The following is a 23,138-nucleotide window of genomic DNA, read 5'->3' as shown; positions in this document are numbered from 1 at the left end:
TTCAGGAGGACCTTGTTAGCCGTTACTCGGTGGAGTTCTTCTTCCATGACGACGTAGTGCGCGCTGCGCCTCTTTAATCGTCTTGCGGCCCATTTATCCGTTGGAAGTGTACCCGCGGTGAGATATTGGATGAATTCAGTCCTCCAGTCGGGTAGTAGCTGATCTTGGTCTGTCATCTCGGAGTCGTCGTTGGTCTTAGATAAGGGCGTTGTTTCGGGTTCTGTGGTGACGAAGTTAGCTGATTCCGTTGAGATGTCGATGCTTGGTTTCTCGATTCGGTGGATTGGAATAGTCCTTTTGACTTGATCGCGTAGCTTGCTTCCGAGTGCTGCTAACGCATCCGCACAGACATTTTCTCCACGAGGAACCTTTGTGAGCTCGAAGAATTCGAACTCTTTAGCCAATGCTTGTACGACTCGGAGGTAAGCATCCATTCTATCGTTGCGCGCATCGTAATCACCGCTGAACTGACTGGCGACGAGCTGTGAGTCGCAGTACGCACTGAGTCGCTTAGCCTTGACTGCTTTGGCGAGGCGAAGGCCGGCGATGAGTGACTCATACTCTGCTTCGTTGTTTGATGCTGGGAAACCGAAACTGAACGACTGTCGAATGAGTTCTCCCGATGGGGATTGAAGCTGAACTCCTGCTCCAGAACCTTTGTTTGTCGAGGAACCGTCGACATGCAGGATCCATGTTGAATCCGAGGTTTCCAAATCTTGAGCGAGTTCCGGAGATAACTCGACGAGGAAATCAGCGAGGACTTGAGCCTTAGCGGCGGTTCTACACTTATAAGTGATGTCGAGTTCTCCGAGTTCGATCGCCCATTTGGTAAGACGGCCAGCTCTGTTCGTGTTCTGTAAGACAGTTCTGAGCGGCTGGTCGGTGAGAACTTCTACCGAGTGTGACTGAAAATAGGGGCGGAGTTTCCTTGCTGATTCGACGACGGCTAGGGCCATCTTTTCAAGTGTCGGGTACCGGGTCTCCGGTCCGGTCATCCTTTTACTCATGTAGAAAACAGGTCGTTGTTCTCCTCGGTCTTCCTTGATTAGTACGCTGCTGACTGCGGCAGACGAGACTGCAATGTAGAGAGATAAAACGTCGCCTATGTCTGGTTTAGCCAGGATAGGAGGCGTCGTAAGGTAGTGTTTGAGCTGATTAAAAGCCTCCTCACATTTATCGTCCCAAATGAATTTCTTGTTTCCTCGGAGGAGATCGTAGAATGGGAGGCATTTATCGGTGGATCGGGAGATGAAACGATTAAGTGCTGCGATTCGGCCTGTTAGTCGTTGGACTTCTCGGCAGTTTCTCGGACTGGGGAGATCAAGGACAGCTGATATTTGCTTCGGGTTTGCTTCGATTCCCCGCTGCGTCACTATGTAGCCAAGGAATTCTCCGGACGATACCCCGAAAGTGCATTTGGCCGGGTTTAGCTTCATCTTGTACGCGTTTAGGATGTCGAAACACTCCCTTAAGTGTGCCAGGTGGTCGTTTGCTCGGACTGATTTGACGAGCATGTCATCGATGTAGACTTCCATCGTTGTACCGAGCTGTTTAGCGAACATGCGGTTGACAAGTCGCTGGTACGTCGCACCGGCATTCTTCAGCCCGAAGGGCATTACTTTGTAGCAGTAAGTTCCTCGATCCGTTATGAACGACGTCTTCTCTCGATCGTCGGGATGCATCATGATCTGGTTGTATCCCGAGAAAGCGTCCATAAACGTGAGCATTTCATTGCCGGCAGTTGACTCGACCAATCTGTCGATGTTCGGAAGTGGGTAGCTGTCTTTTGGGCAGGCTTTGTTGAGGTCAGTAAAATCGACGCACATGCGCCACTTGCCGTTTTTCTTCTTGACAACCACCGGGTTAGCGAGCCATTCCGGGTAACGAACTTCTGCTATTGAGCCCGCGCTTAGTAAGCGCTCGACTTCCTCGACAACTGCTTTGGATCTTTCGGGACCCAACTTTCGTCTCTTCTGTCGGATGGGCTTAATATTTGGGTCTACGTTTAGCTCGTGAGTCGTGATGGACTGGTCGATTCCCTGCATGTCAGTCATCGACCAGGCAAAGGTAGACAAGTTTTGCTTCAGGAAATCCGTGATATCACGTTGCATCTTGTCCGACAGATAAGCGCCTACTCGTAGCACTTTACTTGGATCCGATTCGTCGACTGGGACTTCGAGCACCTCTTCCTTTTGTGGGCAGATCTTGCTGATAGGAGGTGAGATCGAGTTGACTAGTGACTGAGATCGCTGCAGTTTGACCGTGGCGATTAAGAGATCTCGCGCGGCCCGTTGATCTCCTCTCACTGTCTTAGTCGTGCCATCCATTCCCGGGAATTTGACGCACTGATGGTACGTGGATGCGATTGCACGCATGGAGTACAACCATGGAGTGCCTAGTATCACGTGGTAGGGAGCCTTGGTGCTGACTACCGAGAACTTGACCATCCGTGCTACTCCCTCTGCTTGTACCGAGAGACGGATAGTTCCCATGATTACTTCGGAAGAACCGTTAAAGCCGGTGAGAGTCCTGGATGACGGTTTCACGTCTTTTAAGTCGATTCCCATTTTTACGAGAGTTTCGCGAAAAATGATATCGACCGAGCTGCCAGTATCGATCAGCACTTTGGTGACGTCGTACTTATCGATGGCTAAAACGACGAGGAGAGGATCGTTGTGAGGGAAAGTTACTCCGACAAGGTCTTCAGTTGAGAAGGAGATTGGGAGATCAGTTGGGAACTTCTGCGGCCAGCGCTGCGAGGTGTCCACCATTCGTCGGTGATCTTTGACTGCTCGTACGGAGTCCCCGCAAGGTGGAGATCCTCCCATAATCACGTTGATCCGCGGCCTGACACTTGATTGCTTCCTGGTGAGAAGAGCTCGGAGGTCTTCGCTTTCTTTCGGCGACCCGGCCTTTTTGTGGTCCAGTTTTGCACGCAAATCACCGACTCGCGCGTTAAGCTGATCTCGTAGATCGACGATAGGATTGCCTTCCGTAGTTACCAATGAGGATCCTGGGCTCAGCGAATGCTTAGTTCTTTTAGCATTGAGCTCGACTCGGAGATCGGATGATCCGGGAGTCTTGTCATTCGTTGGCGTGGTCTTTCGTTTGAGGAGTACACGTAAGTCCAACGGGTCGAGGGCTTCCTCGAGATCGCTCTCTTCGTCTGATGAGGACTCCGGTTGGGCTCGAATGACTTCAATCATTTGTCTGGCTGCCGGCGGATCTTCGTCAGCTGAGGCGTCGCCATCGTCGTCTTGATGTGGGATTTGCTCGGCGACCTTTGGTTTTTGGTCGTCTTGACGCGGTTTTGCTTGATTTTTTCGCTGATTTTTCCTGTCCTTGTTTCTGCTCCAACTGTTCTCGCTTTTTGGCTTCGGAGGAGGAATCTTAATTTCACCGCTTTCGAGTGAGGAGAGGAATTGCGCAAAAAGTGTTTTGCACTCCGAAGTGTCGTGACCTTTTACACCGTGGAGTTTGCACGATTTAGTAAGCCCTGGTGGGGTCCGGGAAGATCCCGCTGCCAAATCGACCTGGGCGACCGTAGCTGGCGCTGTTGCTCGGGGGGATTCGCTTGGAGGATCGGTTTCCCGATGAAAGGTGTTCCACTTCTTCCCGTTTTCGTCGACGACGTAAAGGAGACCGTTCTTACGGTTATTTTTGTCGCTTGGAGCATGCTGACGAGGTTCGACGTGAGCTGTGGCGGCATTTTTAGGCGCCGATTGCTTCGCCGAGTTGTGCTTGCTCAAGATGGCTTTAGTGTCTTCTTCCATACGAATGAAGTTGTGAGAACGAGCAACGGCATCTTGCAACGTCGTGGCGGTGCATCGATAGAGATCTTCTCGGAACTTACATTCCACAAGGAGATTGTTCCTCAAGGCATCGACGGCGATGTGGTCTGGGATATTGATTCTTGACACGACCGACTTAAAACGTTCCATGTAATCGCGAAGATTCTGATCCTTCGTTTGCTTGAGGTTCCAGAGAGTCGACGCCGTTGCTTCACGCTTGGTGAACATGATATAAGTCTTGAGAAAAGCCGAGGAGAGCTCTTTGAAGCTTCTAATTGAGTTCTCTTCGAGTCCCGAGAACCAGGTTAAGGCTTGCTCGTTGAGTGTTTCAATGAAAAGTTGGCAGTATCCCGCGTCTCTTTCATCGGGGGCGAGTCTGGCCCTCGCTACCGCAATATTAAAAGCCGTCAAGTGCTCGACAGGATCTCCTCCTGGTTTGTATTCCGGAAGACGCAACTTGTCCATCTTTCGGAGTTTGACCTCCGTCAGTTCCTCGGTGAAAGGAGTACGCGATGTTGATGCGATGACACTGTCAATCTCGGGTACTGCGCTCGTTGCTTGGTGGATCCTCGAACTCATTTGTTGGAAATTTAGTTTAAGCTCAGCGATTTCTCGGACAGATGATGGATCTGACGCTGTAGGAGAAGCATCGGCGGCTAGGGTTTCCGCGAGTTGAAGAGTGGGATCGACTGGGTTCGTCGTTCGTCCTTCTGCCGGAGTAGGAGGGTTTGTATTGAAGAGGTAACGACGGAGCGGTTGTGAGTTGCCGGTGGAGGCGCTAAGAGCAGCGACGATGGCGGCGAGCTGATCATTCGTCGTCTTCTGAACTTCTTCTTGATGAGCAAGTCGGGCTATGACTGAACTCATGAATTCCGATGAGAGGAGGGGAGGAGGCGGAGGAGGCGTGAGTGCCGGCTCCTCTCCTGAGGTATCAGGGTTCGTACCTCCGGTGGTCATATCGGTCTAGAAACGCTGGGTCTGTTGGCCCCACGGTGGGCGCCAATTGTTTGAGGTGAGTTTAGTCTCGGGTGAAGTAAACAATACTAGAAATGGGTCGAACAGAGGCGTTTATTAGATTTCGAGATGATGTTACAAAGGTGGAGAAAGTAAAAGCAAGCCGGAGCTCGTGAGAGCTTAAACCGGAAAAGTACAAATAGCAGAGAGATGATTGTACGGATGATAAACCCTAATCTCGCCGCTAAGTTTGTGTAGCTAAGTGTCGATGCCTTTCTCCTTTGCTTTCCTCTCCTTTTATACTCTGTTCGATTACCTTAACCTAATCTCTTTTTACTGATTGGGCTTTGTCGGCCCTTCGGGCCTGATTATGAGATGCTCGCTCCGAGCCGTTTAGTCGATCAACCTCGCTTCGCTTGCTCTCCGCTTCGACTAACGGCGCTTCCTGGTTAAGTTGAAGCCTCGAGAATCGGCTTCTGCGCCGACGTCGACTCGGTTTGCTGGACTGGGCTCTTTGTTCGATGGGCTTTGTGGATGGGTTAAATCCATCCCCAACAGTTACCTTGTACAAGTCTTTGTAGTTGATACAAAGTTTGAAACTCCCATCTTTCTTCGTAACAACAACACTGGTGTTCCTCAGGGTGAAGTACTCGACCTGATAAACCAGTATTAGATAGTTCCTTCAACTGCTTTTTCAACTAATCTATCTTTGCTGGGCCGAGACAGTATGGACCTCGTGACAGCGGTGCTGCCTCTAGTTCACGGTGAGAAAGTTATTGACGATTTACTACACGACCCAAAACTGAAACTAAAGGCATAGCGGTTTCCAGCGGTTACCTTGATCTGCGTACGGTGGTGATGAGGTCGATGTGGTCAATCTCCGCTGGTTCAATCTCTAGTATCTGCAAAAGCTCCACTATTTTTCTTGTTGATTTGGAGGAAATAAAGTTGATGGAGGTGAGTATTTATAGAGAATCATTCTGGGTTTCGGGAATGCCTGGACTTTAACGGACAAAACTTTTGGACTGAAATTGGGTCGTTACAATATGGTTCATAATTTTTTAAAAAATATGACCACGATTATTCTTGCTCGTATTGTCAACTATTTGAAAAGACTAACTGGTGTTTGCTCCATTAGACTTGCATCTTCTCGTATACTCACATCCTGACTCATTGCTTTCTCATATATTTAATTTGGTCATGATTATAATTAATATTGATCTACATGAATGTAAGAATGATATGCGTAAAGACCATAAAACAAAAATATTAGTAAATATGAAGCTGAAATATTGGTCAATTTAAAAGAATGATTGTTATGAAAATACTAGACTGTATGAGTACTCACTTCATAATTCACTGAGTCCTTTTTTTGTTTGGTTCTCATTGTCGTTTACATTCATCTGCATTAGATAACAAACACATTATTTTATGAATGAAATTAATAAAACTCCCTAAGGTAGTACCATAAATATTGCATATGCTCGTGTACTCACATCTTACTTTATTTGCTTCTACGTGAGTATACAAATGGTAGGTAAAGACATTGAAAAATCACAATATAGGTAAATGTTTTCCCTAACCTTCTCCCCGAGATGCAAAAGTTCTGGAACCAGTAATCATGACGGTCGGTGGCAGTTCTTGAAAGTCAGAGGCAGTCGGTATATCTGTAAGGACGGCTAGGCGCGAAGGTTTGTGGAGAGCAGAGGAGTCTGCGTTTAGGAGCTCGCTCGTTAGATTCGAGATTTTCTCCTCCTTTCGGTCTTTGCTGTGTCGGTGGCGGTGTGTCGGCCGCTTTGAGGTCCTATCAGCTAAATCAAACGTTTTCTTTGCCTCATAGTGGGCGTATCTGCCTCTCAGTCTTTGTCTTCTCTGTCTTTCCAATGGAGTCTTTCGGTGCCTCTGCGGATTAGGGTCCATCTCCGATGAATCGCGGCTATATGATTAGTAGGGTCTTGTGTTCCGATGGTTGAAGCAATCCTCATGGTTTTGTTGGGCTCTTGTTTAGCGGGTCGGATGTGTCGTTCTTGTCAAAAGTCCTCCTCTCCCGTTTGACCATGCGTGTAGGATGGCTCTGTTCTGATCTTCTTGGATTGGTCTGTTTGGGTCTATCCTTGTTGATTATTCATGTACTCTTGCTCAAGATAGTGGGAATGTCGCTAGCAGGCTCCGCTATCTTGCCTGAGTTACAAGATGTGACCATCTCATCTCCAGTGGCGACGTGCAAAATTGGCGGCAAAAAACATCTTGCAATGTGGTGGAGTCGCGGTTCCTCTCTTGTCAGTCCCCGATACACCGTTCTGTGTCAACAATTAAGATGTGATGGATATTCAGAGCTACTAAGGTTCGTCGTAGTTTTACCGTTTGGTCTCGATTTAGTAATCAGTCAGTTTAGGACAGGGTTTCAACAGGTTGTGGGTTTATTTTTGTGACTTCCCTCTTAGTTAAATTAGTTTGTGTAGTTTAGTTATTGTAGTAGCTATTTACTTGTATCTTTGTAATCTTCTACGAAAATCAAAAATAGTAATAATATTTAACATTTTTACCAAAAAAGACTTATTTTAATATATTTATGCAGTTCTTCCAATTTTTAAGGATCTTTTATTCTTTTGTTTTTTGGTATAACTAGTTGATATCCCGCACTTTGTGCGGACTAATATATATAACAATTTTTAATTATAATGTTCATTTTTATTAAAAAATTTATTAAATTAGATACAATTTTAAATTAATATTTTAAATATACTTCAACATCATATTGGTAATAAATATATTAAACTATGTTATTTTGTTTCATATTTTATATTTAAGATGTGAGTTTTGGATCAAAATTTTTCCATGGTAATAATCAAATTAGGAAATCTGGATTTGAAATTAAACACTTATTGTATTTGGACCGAAAAGAAACCCACTGGCACGGAAAGGATTATATAAAAACTACAACCCATAAAACGTCAACAAAATAACAATAGTCTAGGGGTGTTCAATCCGGTAAAACCGACTACTGAAAACCGAACCAAACCAAAATAAAGAAAATAGTTTGGATTTGGTAGTATCGAATAAACCAGATAGATGTTATTTTAAGAAGCCATAATATATGGATATGGTTCAACATATTAACTGATTCAACCGAATAAACTGAAGAAACCGATTAAATTAAATATATTAGTATACTTATGTATAATTTTTATAATAATATATATATTTGGATCAATATTTCCAATAAGAATCAGAGAAATAGCTATAATATTAGTCATTAAGTCGTAAACTAAATATAAGATAAACAAAATTATGATATTATTTGTAGATATTGTTAATATCAATTGTTAATATCTATTTTCTTAATTAAATGTTCTAAATATCATATAATTATATATTAAATATATATTTTTAAATAGTTTATATATCAGTAAAATAATTTAATTTTTATTAATTATTTTAAATATCATGATAAATATATATATTAACATACTTTTTTAAATAATAAGATTAATTAAACTAATTATTTATCCTAAAATTATGGAAAAGATGATAAATAAACAAATTCACTAAAATCATGGAGAATATGATATGTTTGATTTGTGGCCACATATTTTGCGTCTTACCTCCCTAGTAAATCCAGAATAGAGGGATTCTACGAAAGTTCCTATATTATCTCAATAATAGAAGCATTTTCAAGATTCAAGCAGTTGCAAAAAAAAAAACCTGTCCATCCCTTTCTGCAATTGCTTTCTAAAAAAGCGGTGTGATATTGCTTCCATCTCAATCACTGATACTATAATGGCTTCGTCTTCTTTTTCTCTTTCTCCTCTATCTTCTCTGCCTCCAAATTGGAAGCACCATGTCTTCCCGAGCTTCCATGGGGCAGATGTCCGCAGATCCTTTCTTAGTCACATTCTGAAAGAGTTTAGAAGCAAAGGAATTGACACTTTCATTGACGATGATATCGAGAGGAATAAGTCGATCGGTCCCCAGCTTATCGATGCTATTAAAGGATCGAAAATTGGGATCATCTTGCTCTCCAAGAACTATGCTTCTTCGTCTTGGTGCCTAAACGAGTTAGTGGAGATCATGAAGTGTAGGACAGAGCTTGGTCAGACAGTTATGACCATTTTCTATGAAGTGGATCCAGCTGATGTAAAGAAGCAGAGGAAAGATTTTGGGAAGTCCTTTAGAAAAACGTGTAAAGGCAAAACAAGTGACGAGATTGAGACATGGAAAAAGGCTTTGGAAGGTGTGGCCACCATCGCTGGTTACCATTCAAACAACTGGTATACATTTGTTTTTTACTTGTTCTAACTGATATTTCGCAATAGGACATTAACTCTATCTCTCTCCTTTTTTATCCCACTACTTATATTATATATATATATATATATATATATATATATATTCTGTAGCTTTACAACTTATAAGAATACCAACAACTACGTATTTTAATGGAATTATAAATTATTTTTTCTATTTTTTAGGGATAATGAAGCAGCCATGATCGAAAAAATAGCAACTGATGTTTCAAACATTTTGAATAGTTCCACGCCAACAAGAGATTTCGAGGAGTTAGTTGTACCGGGAGCTCATATGGAAAAATGGAATTATTTTTTTTTGAATGTCTAAGAGGTTCTGGACACGTAGGCCTATACTTTTATGGCGAAATTTGTATTATCTAATTTCATTTTTATTTGAAGAGTAAACCCTTTTTAAATTGATAATTGGTTATTTGACCTTTAGAATCCGATATAGAAGATCACTACACGAAAACACTTAATTCGTAAGGAAAAATTGCAAGGGAAACTTTGCTTCACAAAATTGTATTGGAACTACAAGGAACATGTTACCTGGCAAATTTGCGAGGGGATATTTTTCTTGCAAATGTGTGAGGGTTTTGTGAGGCATTTTCATGTCGGTTTCAGTCCATTGCAATTGCTTTGCAAAAAACAAGTAAAGTTGTTGAAACACATTTGTTTCTGTGAATACTGAATTTTTGCAAGGAGAAATTTTTCGCAAATCCCCTGCAACTTTTTAAAAAGTCTATAAATAGCTGACATAAAATCTCGACAACGACAGTACAACCGAGTGAGATCTGGCTTTTGACTGAGACGATAAATAATTTTACGATTTGGGTTTGAGAAAAGACAGTTGTGCTATTTGGGATTTAATAAAAAGAGGAGACTGTTCGGGTTTTTGCAGAAAAGAGAAAGGGTTATTCAACTGTCCCGATACTTTGCATCATTATTACTTTGGCGTGCAACCGTTTCAATCTCCAATTACGACAGACAGGTGGCCGACCCCTGTATTTCCCTTTTCTTAGGAAAATAGGGACAATTTCGGTATTATCATAAAAGTAACAGTATCGTATCCACTTAGCTAATAAATTTCTGATTCGTTGATATGCACTGCAAAAACCCTAAATAAAATACTTAACAAAGTAAAACAAAAAAAAAAAGGTAGAGAGAAAAATATCTTTCAAACATGAAATATACGCATTACAGACATTGATGTACAATCATAAAGATCCAAAGACTGGTGAAGTGACGAAAAAGTATTGTGCTAGATTATGGGGATTCTTACAACATGCAACTAACCAACCATTCGCGAGAGAACATGGTAAAATATTTTGTCCTCGTAGAAAATGCAAGAACGAGCCATATTTAGAAATAGATACTGTAAAAAAGGCATCTATATAATAGATTATTTAAACGAAACTACTACATATGATTTTTGCATGGGAATTGCATCAAGTCGTAGTACAGACCAAAGATTTGAACTATCAAGTTATAATGCTTATTATTATGAGTACCATGCACAAAATATGTTTGGAAATAATGTGTGCGATGGGTATGAGAAACATGGAAATAAGTATCATGACATGGTTACCGATGCATTTCATGAAGTTGTCCTTCCTAATAGTAACAGGAAAGAACCTAACATAGAAGCAAAACAGTTTTATAATATGTTAGACGCAGCAAAAAAAAACCCATATAAAGAGGATGTATAGAAGGGATTTATAGATTATCACTCACATCTAGGATGATGAATCTTAAAATTGATTAGAATCTAAATGAGAATTGCATGGATTCATGAGGTCAACTAATTAATGAGTATTAATTAGAAGGTAATCTTGCTGCTGAAAATTTCTATGAAATTCATAGGTTAGTAGCGGATCTTGGTCTACCATCTAAATCATCGATGTATGCGTTGACAACTGCATGATTTTCTGGAAAGACGATAAGAAACTACTGGAATGCCGATTTTGTGGAAAACCGAGATATCTAGAAACTACAAGAAAGAATTGTGTGTCGTACCAAAATATGTGGCAACTTACCAATCACAAACAGATTAAAGCGTTTATATCACTCGGAAAGGGCAGCCACGTCAATCAGGGGCGGATCCAGAAAATAATTTAACATGGGGCACAACATATATACATATATATTGTATTTATGAAAAACTTATCATAATATATAAATATATATATTTATTAAAACTTTAATTATGTATTAATTAATTAAATTATAAATTATAAATTTTTAAAGAACATTTAAACAACCACTTTTCAAAAACTTGAGTCAGTTGATAAGATAAACAGGTTTTTGTTATGTTGGATACTTTTTACTGATTATTTTAATATAAGTATTGAAAATAAAACTAGATTCTGACCCACCCTTTTAAAGGGCATGTATATTTTTTGTTTTAATTTTTTTGAGAGATTTAATTTTTATATTTGTGTTATTTTTTGTAATCATATTTATGTTTAAAATTAATTTAATTTAATATAATTTTTGGTAACTATATTAAATATGTCAAGTTGCATAACTATACACTTATGCCATATGCATTTTAAAAATTATTTAGAACTTTATTTCTAAAGTTTGCAACATATTATATTTTCTTAACAGTTACCTAACATAGTTAGATATGAATATTTGTACCCAAATAACCTGACTCGGGATCAACCCGAAAATTAAAATCTCATACTCTATTAGACATGGTCTATATATTCGAATGGTTCTTAAAGTGTTTTATCCAGAAACCAATGTCAAATCCAATCCACACCGAAAACCAAACAAATTTTCAAAAAAATGCTTGACAAAAGTAATTTACAGTATATTCTGTTATATACATATATATGGATTAATATGGTCTTCACTAACTTTAAGTAAAATCACATTTAATAAATATTTTTTAATCGAATAAACTATTTAAACCCCTTAAACTAAAACCCGTAAAATATAATTTATAAATAATACTTCCATAATAATATCAACTTAAATAGTTTTAATAATCTTAAATTTATTTCCAAACATATACTTTGTAGAATTTGGTTGGACTAAAGTTTATGTACATTAACTGGTTTTGTTAAGTAATTAAATTTTGTATTGAGAATATATGGAAAATATAGTTTCAGATTGAAGCATCCTATTGATTTTGAATTTTGATGAATACTGCATTATTCGAAGAATTAAAGAATAAATAGCTAAGATATTATATTATTATTTCAAATTGGTACATGTAAGATTTGCAACCAATATGATTTAAATATACCTTTAATAATTCGGATTTAGAAAAAAAATTTTATAATACTTTAATATCATATATAATAGAAAGTTGTTTAAATATTAAACATTTTTGAATTTTTAATTATAACAATTTTTAAAATACTATCATACTATTAAATAACATTGGCCGGTTAATAAGTAAGAATAATAATAATTTTATAAATGTAAACAGTTCGTTTGTTGAAAACATAATGAAATGTTTAAGAATCAAATGAATAAATAATATTGATTAAACATATTAATTAATTATTCGTAGGTTAATAGTCAAACCAAAAGGAAGGAAAAATTATATATCTGAAAGTGAGGATAAGTAATATAACAAATGACACATGTTAAACTATTACTTTAAATATAATAGATAAAACCATGGCATTTGGTATGAACTAAAATGAAGAAGTAATATTCAATATTTATAACAGTAGCTGAATATATGTATTTGGGGGAAGTCGGTTCCTAAAATTTTGGAACTAAAGTAGAGGTTGCAAAATTATTTTATTAGAAGAAGTAGTTATGGTTATAATTTGCGTTGCCAAAAAAAGTCGTCATACAATTTTTTTTTGTATTTATTAAATAAATAGTTGGACTTAACATTTATCGGCAGGTCATATTTTTGTTTTGATAGAATAGATTGATAAAATAATTGTTAAACTAAAACTTAAACAAAATAATTTATATTTTTGAAAAGGTAAAAGCTAATATTCAATCAAAGGAAGAAAAGCAAATCTTTTCTATTAGATAGCATAAAGCAAAAGATAAAAAAAAAACTTATTTTATAAAAATGTGACTAAAATATAATAAAGTAAACACAAATCTGAAGAAAAAACGCTCACTGGTGTCGAACATGGGTTGAATGGGGGCACATTTGAACATTTTAAACCACCAGAGCTGACAGTTTCTATCAGTGGATTTATATGCATAAGATACCTCCTCAGAGGGTGGGTCCGCCCCTTACGTCAATGAGATGGCATGCCCATCATTTGGTAAAAGATTGCGAGGTTACACATCCTTTGGGTGCTAAGGCATGGAAACACTTTCAAACGGTATAGTCCCTTTGTGTGCTAAGGCATGGAAACACTTTCGAACATGGAGGTCAACAACAATTCGTTGTCTCCTAGTGGTTGACCTCCATGTTCTCTAGACAAATAACCCGTTTTCGATTCCTCTTTGATGTATTTTATTTAATTTACATTATTAATTCAGGTACCCATCGGGTTTCGGGTTTGGGTCGGGTCGGGTCTAAGACCCGCGGGTCCTCTGCAACAAGACCCGATAGGGTAATTTGATCGGGTCGGTTCTTACCCGAACCGGGTTTATTCGGGTCGGTTTCGGGTCGGGTCTTCGGATCCGGATAAAATGCTCAGACCTACCCGATATTAGCTAAGGTGAGGGCTATTCTCGTAATTTCTCGTACACAGTTTAAGACTTCAAATATACATAGTTTAATTTTAATATGTCTTCTCTTCTTGAATTGAGTTTTAGTGGAATCTATTTGTTAGTTGATGTGTTAAACTGGAAATGAGACGTTAGAAGATTCAACATTGTTTGTTTCATTTAAATATAATAAATGTATGTGGATATTGCAGTAATCTTCTGATTGTATGTGGTCGGGCATTCTCCCGACTATTGGTAGCCTGAGACTCTCCAAACTATAGGTGGTCGGGCACTCTCCCAACTATTGGTGGCCTGGAACTCTCCAGACTATAGGTGGCATGACATTCTTCAGACTATAGGTGACTCCGACTTTATGAGCCTTCTGGTGTGGATGTCACGATTGTTACGTATTCATAGAAGCTCTTACCGTTTGCAATAGCTGAGCTATTACCAAATTTGCGAGAGAATTACACTCACAAATCTCTTATTGCAAGGGAATATCTGCCTCGCAAACTTGGGAGGGAACACTTCCTCGCAAATTTGCAGCGGGATCATAGGCTCGCAATATTTCCCTCACAAATGTGCAAAGGAATATATTCCCTTACAGTTCCCTTGTAAAGTTGAGAGGAATATTGTCAATCGAAAATTTGTGAGGAATTTATTTTCTCTCGCAATAACGATTTTATTGTGAACATGTTTTATTTGCGACTAAGGACTTGCGAGTAAATGTCTTTCTTCGCAAATAACAATTTGCAAAGGAATTGAGAGGGTTTTTTTCACACAAATCGCATTGTTTCTTGTAGTGGATACATAACATTACTATTGATTAATTTGGATTAAGTGAATATATTTGGATGTATCAAAGGATACTATCAAAGACCTTACTAGGTATGTACAATGCACAACTAAAACTACATAATAAATATTGTCTCAGGTGATAAATTAGAAAGATACAATGTATCTTCACTAAGAGACAAGAAAGTGTTTCTCATTTTTGTATTTACGTCTTTAATTAATGGATTTTCAAAATCAAATTCTAACTAAAAAATCATGGCAACAATAATTACTATACATAGTTTTAAGTATTCTTTGTCTTTTTCTATTTTATAATATATAAATGTGTTTAGAAATAATTAATTCCATATATATATATATATATATATATATATATATTTCGTAATTCAATATACATACATTATATTGTAATTATTTTACTAATTCCATGTATACATAATAATTAATTCCATAATAATTCGCTACCTAGCTTTAAATAGTTAATAAACAATATTTTTTTTAAAGATATATAATTATATTTTTATTATTTATAAGTAATAATTGAAATAAAATCACATAAAAAGAATCATTTATATAATATATAGATTAATATAAAAATATATTATGTTATATATATTTTCACATAAATAATAGTCCGATGAAAATTCGGTATGATTATATTTATATATATTTTTAAATAGTATATACAACAATTTTATTATATATTATCATAAAATTATGATCCATAAATAATAAAAATACATTTGTGTGGATATACTGGTCATATTCTAAAATATGGATGATAAAATTGATGATTTGCAAGATAAAATAAAATTAGTTAGTATAAACTATAAAATTATTGTATTTATAAAAGTCATATTAAACAATTATTTACACAGATAAATGTAAAAATATATATTATCATTTATAAAAGGGTAAAAAAAAAGACAAACACCCACGCAGGTGCGCAGGTCAAGCTCTAGTATGAACACAGGATCAACCATATTTTCAAAAGAGATTTCAATCAGCTGTTGAGGCTGTGCAAGTATTATGTCCTTAAGTTTTTGTCTAGAAAATCCCTATTTTTTTTTTTTACAAATCTTGTTATAGAAGTTACATGGCTTCCTGGTAAAACTCCTTCTAGGTCTAAAGGTTATGATGGGCTCTTACATTAGAGAAATGTCTGAGCAGGAACAGAAAAATGCACTACCAAAGTTAAGGTGTCCACTTGAAACAGAAATTGAATGGTGAAAGTAGAACACCATGAAGAGCTGAACCAAGTGGCATGAGGAGAAGCTCTTCATGTGGTGCAACGAAGGAACTTAAGTGAGACAAACTACTATACACTCCAAGGTAAACAAGGAAGATCACATGAGTGAATGTGTGGGGGCAAACCGTCTAGTATGCATGTGAAGGACAGCTTTAGGGAAGCAAGGCTATCATCACTCAAAGGAGCAAAAAAGGACAAAATGGAAACCTTCAGGAGTCCATTCGAGTGTGGCAATCACTCATGATGCAGAGAAGACGAATAATGCAGCAAGTGCATGCGAAAAGCACACATGCATCAATTGGTGCATATTGGCGTGAGAAGTATAAAGTCTCGCAAGGTGCAAGGTGAAGTATGACGTACAAAAGTGAAGTATGGGCATGAGTAAAGAAGCCCAATCATTATGTACATAATGCCACCAGCCTACTTAGACATTATGAAGCTTAGTGTAGTCCAATTAGTTTGTCTACATAAGGTGTCCAAGAAGAAGAATCCAATTAGCACAAGGAAAAACCATGAAGAAGACCAGTCCAACAAGGATCCAGCAAAGAGAAGCGGCCTGGTGAAGGAAGAAGCAAGCAACTATACAAAAATCAACAATAGCTGCTTTCTTATTTCAGAGGAAAGAAAATGACTGAGATATTTTCCCACATACTAGAGGTGGCCCACGGTTTCTTCAGCCTGTTTTAGCTCTTGGTTTTACTTTGTATTAGAGCAATGATGACAATACTAACGTGAGATGAGCTTTAAGCCTGTTTAGTTGTTGTTTATGTATAAGTATATATGTATTGTGATGAATGAAAGTTAAGAGAGCCATTGAGCTCATTCCCTCTATGATAAGATTTTCACCAGAAATGTTTGGGTTTACTAATTCACAATAATCAACATGGTATCGAAGCTCATTTTATTCCATGTATTCTCAAGTTTTCAACATGGTTTAAGAGCAGTGTTTTGCCCAATCCATCAAAAAGCTTTGCAAAACTAAAAAGAAGAGCAAGAGCTCTGTCCAAATCATTTACATAAGCTTGGTTATTAATACCCATGGAAAAGCTCAAGTTTTTAGGACTTTAATACTCTGGTTACTTATTTCCACACTCACAATTCTCTAAGGATGGGGGCGTGCCTAACGAGAAAGAAATGATGTTCACCTTTAAAGTTTTCAGAGAACTATTTGAGAGATATTGTTTTTAAGCTGCTGAAGATGTACCCTTGCGAAGACCATGATGGTCCAGAAGACAAGGAGCTGAAGTTCAGTATCCTTGCAAGCAAGTGGCGTCTTCCATTCAAATAAGAGGATTATGGAGCTGTTAAAAGCAGCTATGGAGATTGATATCGCTCAAATTACTTTTGAACAACCTTTTCTCTCAAATAAGTGATCATATTGTAGTATTTATGGATCAAATCTACATGGAGCATGAACACATAATAAACTATAGAAATAAAGATTAAGCTAGATAAATAATTATTAAATTAGTAAATAATAGAAAACAAGTAAATAGTTGGTTGTAATTTATTATACAATAAAATTAATTTATTTATTAACCCGCGGTTCGTCCGCGGTTAACTCAGTGACCTAGTGACCCGGTAAATCGTCCGGTTCAGTATCCGAGTCGGGTTTAAAAACATTGGTTGTAAGATATATGGGATGAAAGCTAAACTTAGAGGGTTTCAGGCAATCAGTGTATCAGTTATAGATGCTAAGAGAGTATGATGAACCGTCCTATAACTTGAATTCAAAAGTAAGATATCCAACTTTCGCTGCGAGTCTAATGAGATGTTTAATCTATTACTCCAGCTCTCACGTGTGAGTAAGGAACGAGTGTCGATCGGTACTACAAAGTGCCAATCAATACCTCTTTATACAAGCATTAACGCCATAATCAATATGTTCACTAGATGATTAGACCATCTCTCGCATACGCCTAACGACCTAACTCATCAAAATTATTATCAAGTAAAGAACTCACTTTTGTGGTTGTCTATTATCCTAAGTTCATGGTTCTAGTTAGTTACTTTACAACACAATCAGATAGATCAATTCTGTGAAAGATCCTAATTAAGTCACCATAGCAGTTCTATCTTATCAGTAATTCATCAAAACCCTATATTCTGCACTTAAAATCAGTCCAATCCCAAAATCTCCGACTATGCATCTCTCTTGAACCATGTCAATGCTTCTCCTTTGACGCAGAAGTATACAATATCAAGTTTTAATTCATCTCCATAGATCTTGAATTCAAATAATTTCTCCAATTTCGTGAACCAAACTGAAGGATTTGTTCCCACAAACACATGCATCTAACTGTGGATAACATTATGACGAATGTTTAAGTTCAATATACCAGATCGATAACCTATATGAGAATCCTTTCGGTTTTGTTCTAGAATCATGGAATGTACCTAGTTCTGAGATGATTCTGGCGATGTGCACAACTCCATGTGTTTTTTTATTTCTCGAGAAGTTGGAGGATCGAACATAGTTGATAATCCATATCATCAAAATGCGTCTCTATCTTCTTCCTAGCTCGATCCAATCTTATGTAACCTCCCTTTAAGAACTACAAATCCATAGGCTGTGATTTGATCTCAAAATCACCAATTGTTTCCCCATGCACCAAACTCGTCGCAACGACCTTTGCCTTCGACATCGTAACTATTCGCTTCGCTCCACCAAATAAGACACTCGACGCCTACACTTCCGATCAACACCACAAAGTCAAAATCTGCTTCCAACCGAATCTAATCTACGAGTCTTGCCGTGAATCGTCTTTTCACCTAAAATTAGCTCGCGATCATTGATCACTGCTCCGTCAACACTCACACCACGTTGGATCTGAACCGGTTTCACAGCACCAATTGTTAAATATGAAGATAGGATCCCAACTCAACACTGTTTATTACTGTAAACAACGATTGATTACAGGATAGCTTGAGGCTTGTATTAATCTACACTCTCATGTCGAGTGCATTTTGAATCATTAATCTCATAGCGAATGTATTTAAGGTTATGAGTTAATATTATATTATCTAGGTTTAGAAAATATGCGACGAAATCAAAATTTATTTTTATATGCCGGTAAGCATTACAACTTCATAATCAGACAATTCAGACGACAGTGAAATTAACTGAACTTTGGGCTGTGAGAAGCACGGGAGGTAATCCTAGTCTTATCTTAAACTAAAGTGCTCGCACCCATTTTCCTTATCTTTTTAAAACATTTCATCTGTTTTCTCCTCTATCTCCACCCGATGGGGACTCTCACGAGCGTGGCTTTCGCAGCTGCCACTAACATCAGATTCGGATCGTTTCATTGCAATCTCCGGGAGAAGATTAAGACACCAATGCCTAAGGTTACTTCACCATTGAGAGAGAGATACTGTTTCTCTAGCCCTGAGGAAACCCGCGTATTTAAGGCTGTAAAGTGTTTAGGGAATGATCAAAACGGTAGCAGAGGAATCGACGGCGGAGAAAACAGAGACACCAAGTCGTCCGTTATTAGAGATTCAACTGTTGAAACTGCTTCGCGTGAAGAAGAAGATGATGATGCAGACGAGAAAAGTAACAGTAGCAGCATCAACGAGTTCGGTTCCGACAAGACTCCTTATGTTTCTTCAAGGGTACACAGTCTTGTCTCTGATTTTACATTCCCTTTTTGTCCTTATTTCAATTGTAAAACTGTCCAAATCATTTAAAATTGTTTAGTGGAGACTTGAAAGTTGTTTTGTGGATTAAGAGTATGTTACACATTTGCAATTAGAAAAATAGGAACTAGGAAGCAACTAAAGAGCAGTTGGTGTCTTTTTTTTTCAGCCATCAACTGAATCTCCTATTGATCCAACATACAGTAGCTTCCAAATAGACTCATTTAAGCTAATGGAGCTTCTTGGACCTGAGAGAGTAGACCCTGCAGATGTCAAGTTAATAAAGGACAACATCTTTGGCTATTCAACATTCTGGGTGACGAAAGAAGAACCCTTTGGGGATCTCGGAGAGGGCATCCTATTTCTTGGGAACTTAAGAGGAAAAAGGGAAGATGTTTTTGCAAAGCTTCAAAGAAAACTGGCGGAGCTTACTGGCGATAAGTATAATTTGTTCATGATCGAGGAGCCTAACTCGGAGGGACCAGATCCACGCGGCGGTGCACGTGTTAGCTTTGGTCTGCTTCGTAAAGAAGTCTCGGAGCCAGGACCAACCACGCTCTGGCAGTATGTGATTGCCTTCATATTGTTCCTTCTGACTATTGGTTCCTCTGTAGAATTGGGAATTGCTTCTCAGGTATACCCTACTTTTATCCCAGGAGCACTACTACATCATTATGTCACTGATTACTTACTTGATTGACAGATTAACCGTCTACCTCCTGAGGTGGTAAGGTATTTCACCGATCCAAATGCTGTTGAACCACCTGATATGGAGCTTTTGTATCCATTTGTAGATTCTGCATTGCCTTTGGCATATGGTGTCTTGGGAATTCTTTTGTTTCATGTAAGTTGCAGCTGCTTGTGTTTCTTTCATATTCATATTCATATTCATATTCATATTCATATTCATATCAAGCAGGCATGCTTCTTTTTGAAATGATAAGCCTTTTTCCTATATTGGTGATATGTGGTTTTCTTATTTTTGCTCTCATTAATATTTTTTAAAACAAATTTATTTGCAGGAATTGGGGCACTTTCTTGCTGCAGTTCCAAAGAAAGTGAAGCTTAGCATTCCTTACTTCATTCCAAACATTACACTCGGAAGTTTTGGTGCAATCACACAGGTGGTATTCTTCATTCTTTCAAGTTCAGGGAGCTTATCTCTCCTGTTGATCTCTCTACGTAATTCACATCTACAAGAAGACATTTTATTATCTTTACTTCTCTACTTAAAAATATTTATTGAAGACAAGACTATTGGCTGACGCTGCTTACTTGATTTTGTACAGTTCAAGTCGATTCTTCCCGACCGGAGTACAAAAGTTGACATTTCGCTAGCTGGTCCATTTGCTGGAGCTGCACTCTCAGTTTCCATGTTTGCTGTTGGTCTGTTTCTATCTACTAACCCAGATGCAGCTAGCGATCTGGTGCAGGTCCCTAGCATGTTATTCCAAGGTTCATTACTTCTTGGACTCATCAGCCGAGCAACCCTGGGATACGCGTAAGCTCTCTACCGCTAGCGACATTTCAACCTAGACAGACAGACAAAAAAATAAAATAAAATCTTAACTCCAACATCCGTTTCTGTTGATTGCAGAGCTATGCATGCTACAACAGTTTCGATCCACCCGCTTGTTATTGCTGGATGGTAGCGTCTAGTGCCTTGGCTTATAAACACACTACTATTCCTCAGAGAAATTGTTACAATTTTTAACGTGCATACAAATTTATTTAATTGTTAAGGTGTGGTTTAACAACAACGGCTTTTAATATGCTTCCTGTTGGGTGTTTGGATGGAGGAAGAGCTGTACAGGTACTTGTCTCGTTTTTGCAACGGTTGTAGATTCTTCAATGCCTAATAGCATAGTATATTTTTTGGTTTACAGAACCTGAAAAAATTCCTGAATCGTATTAAGGAAAAGGCTTCTTGTCTTTAGAACTTGCTGCAGTTGATTCACGTGTGTTGTATTATTAAATATTCTCAAAATTCTTCTGAGAAACAACTATGGACTGACTGAAAAGGTTCCAAGATATACATGCAAGGGATCAGAATGTTAACATTATAACATCACGTCTGAAACATGGTTATGGCTTTCGTGCAGGGCGCATTTGGGAAAAATGTACTGGTTACATTTGGGTTGTCAACCTATGTAATGCTTGGACTCAGAGTGGTATATTTCAACTGTTCTGAGCCATTTTTTTGGCGTTGATATAATTTGTGCTCTCGAACCTGCGAGTTTAATTCCCCTTACTTTTTCCTACTTTTCAGCTCGGTGGCCCTTTGGCACTTCCTTGGGGTCTCTACGTGCTAATCTGCCAGGTACAAAAAGTTTCTGAACTTTGTACCTTCAACCATGCAAGCTGTTTCTAAAAAATACAAATTTCTTGAACAGAGAACACCCGAAAAAGCATGCCTGAACGATGTGACCGAGGTTGGAACATGGAGGAAGGCACTTGTCGGGACAGCAATTATTCTGGTTGTTTTGATACTCCTGCCTGTATGGGACGAACTCGCAGAAGAGGTAGGCATAGGGCTTGTAAACACATTTTGATATTGTAGTTAGGGCCAACAAGATGTAAAATTTAGTTTTGTTATGTATAAGATTGCCAGATATAACGAGTCATATTTGTACGATGTAAGCTGATGAAGATAATTTGTACTTCTGATATGTGCTTTTGCTCCACATTATACATACTAGATTTTTTAACGATATTATATGTATTTCTCAATTCTAAAAAAAATAATATATAATATTGTATTACATTATTTAAAGAATATAAAATAATATTACATAACATAAATATATTTTTAAAATTTTCTTTGTGGAAATCATTATGTTGTTTGATTTTTGTACTTGATTCACATATTTGCATAGTTATATATGATAGATGAATAACTATATTTTAATTATCAGTAAATAATATATATTTATTATATAATATAAAAAAAATTATTTACTTTTAAAACAAATTTGTCTCATGTTGGGGACTCGATTATAGACATATCATATTCGAAGGAGACATTTTTAAAGTTATTAATCTTCTTAACAGTCATGAAACAAATTTGAATATCAAAACAATATGTCATACGATCTCTTTGTGGAATAACTGCTCTGAAGAAATTCAATTTAGACATCAAAAAAGACTGGAAATGGATGTGCAGATGTTTTATCTAAGTCAGCTTTACAAAATACTATTCATAGTTCATATATCATTTATGTCCATCCTATTTTTTTGTCCATCATTTCTTAAACATCTTGAAATAACTGATGCTAATTAATAATAAACTTTTGGCTGGCAAAAAAAATCAATTTTGTCTAACTGATATATATGTATTTCTCAATTCTAAAATAATAATGTATATTATTGTATTACATTATTTAAAAAATATAAAATAAGACTACCTAACATAAATATATTTTTTAAATTTTCTTTGATTGTTGTACTTGATTCACATATTTGCATAGATATTTGTGATAGATGAATAACTATATTTTTATTATCAGTAAATAATATATATATTTATTATATAATATAAGGAAAATGAAATTATTTACTTTTTAAACAAAGTTGTCTCATGTTGGGGATTCGGTTATAGACATATAATATCCGAATGAGATATTTTTACAGTTATCAATCTTCTTAACAGTCAAGAAACAAATCTGAATATCAAAACAATATCTCATACGATCTCTTTGTGGAATAACTACTTTGAAAAAAATTGAATTTAGGCATCAAAAATGACTTGAAATGATGTACAGATGTGTTATCTAAGTCACC

The 23,138-nt window shown here is 37.5% G+C and overlaps 2 protein-coding genes across 2 annotated transcripts; both read left to right on the top strand.

Annotated features, from left to right (window-relative positions):
* The first annotated feature begins 8,410 nt into the window (after positions 1-8,410).
* On the top strand, positions 8,411-9,457 carry LOC106385074 (probable disease resistance protein RPP1). The gene is made up of 2 exons (XM_048772184.1): positions 8,411-9,016; positions 9,218-9,457. Exons 1-2 carry the CDS (start codon positions 8,526-8,528, stop codon positions 9,360-9,362), a joined length of 636 nt encoding a protein of 211 aa, XP_048628141.1. The 5' UTR covers positions 8,411-8,525; the 3' UTR covers positions 9,363-9,457.
* A 9,468-nt stretch (positions 9,458-18,925) lies between these two features.
* LOC125597431 (probable zinc metalloprotease EGY1, chloroplastic) lies at positions 18,926-22,027 on the top strand. Its single transcript, XM_048772173.1, has 10 exons — positions 18,926-19,334; positions 19,528-19,992; positions 20,062-20,202; positions 20,381-20,482; positions 20,648-20,859; positions 20,956-21,006; positions 21,102-21,171; positions 21,461-21,529; positions 21,628-21,678; positions 21,752-22,027. Exons 1-10 carry the CDS (start codon positions 18,966-18,968, stop codon positions 21,908-21,910), a joined length of 1,689 nt encoding a protein of 562 aa, XP_048628130.1. The 5' UTR covers positions 18,926-18,965; the 3' UTR covers positions 21,911-22,027.
* The last annotated feature ends 1,111 nt before the right edge of the window (positions 22,028-23,138 follow it).

The sequence above is a fragment of the Brassica napus genome, unplaced genomic scaffold, assembly GCF_020379485.1.
Source record: "Brassica napus cultivar Da-Ae unplaced genomic scaffold, Da-Ae ScsIHWf_1459;HRSCAF=2050, whole genome shotgun sequence".
NCBI classification, from domain to species: Eukaryota; Viridiplantae; Streptophyta; class Magnoliopsida; order Brassicales; family Brassicaceae; genus Brassica; species Brassica napus.
The sequence above is the reverse complement of the archived record's forward strand: the minus strand, read 5'-3'. Positions and strand labels throughout refer to the sequence as shown.

What these genes read in the sequence shown, in the direction of transcription:
- LOC106385074 (XM_048772184.1), top strand. Translation starts at nt 8,526, where the DNA reads ATGGCTTCGTCTTCTTTTTCTCTTTCTCCTCTATCTTCTCTGCCTCCA. An exon ending in GGTTACCATTCAAACAACTG is followed by an intron (nt 9,017 to 9,217) that starts GTATACATTTGT and finishes TCTATTTTTTAG; the next exon opens with GGATAATGAAGCAGCCATGA.
- LOC125597431 (XM_048772173.1), top strand. Translation starts at nt 18,966, where the DNA reads ATGGGGACTCTCACGAGCGTGGCTTTCGCAGCTGCCACTAACATCAGA. An exon ending in TGGGAATTCTTTTGTTTCAT is followed by an intron (nt 20,203 to 20,380) that starts GTAAGTTGCAGC and finishes ATTTATTTGCAG; the next exon opens with GAATTGGGGCACTTTCTTGC. An exon ending in ATGGAGGAAGAGCTGTACAG is followed by an intron (nt 21,172 to 21,460) that starts GTACTTGTCTCG and finishes GCTTTCGTGCAG; the next exon opens with GGCGCATTTGGGAAAAATGT.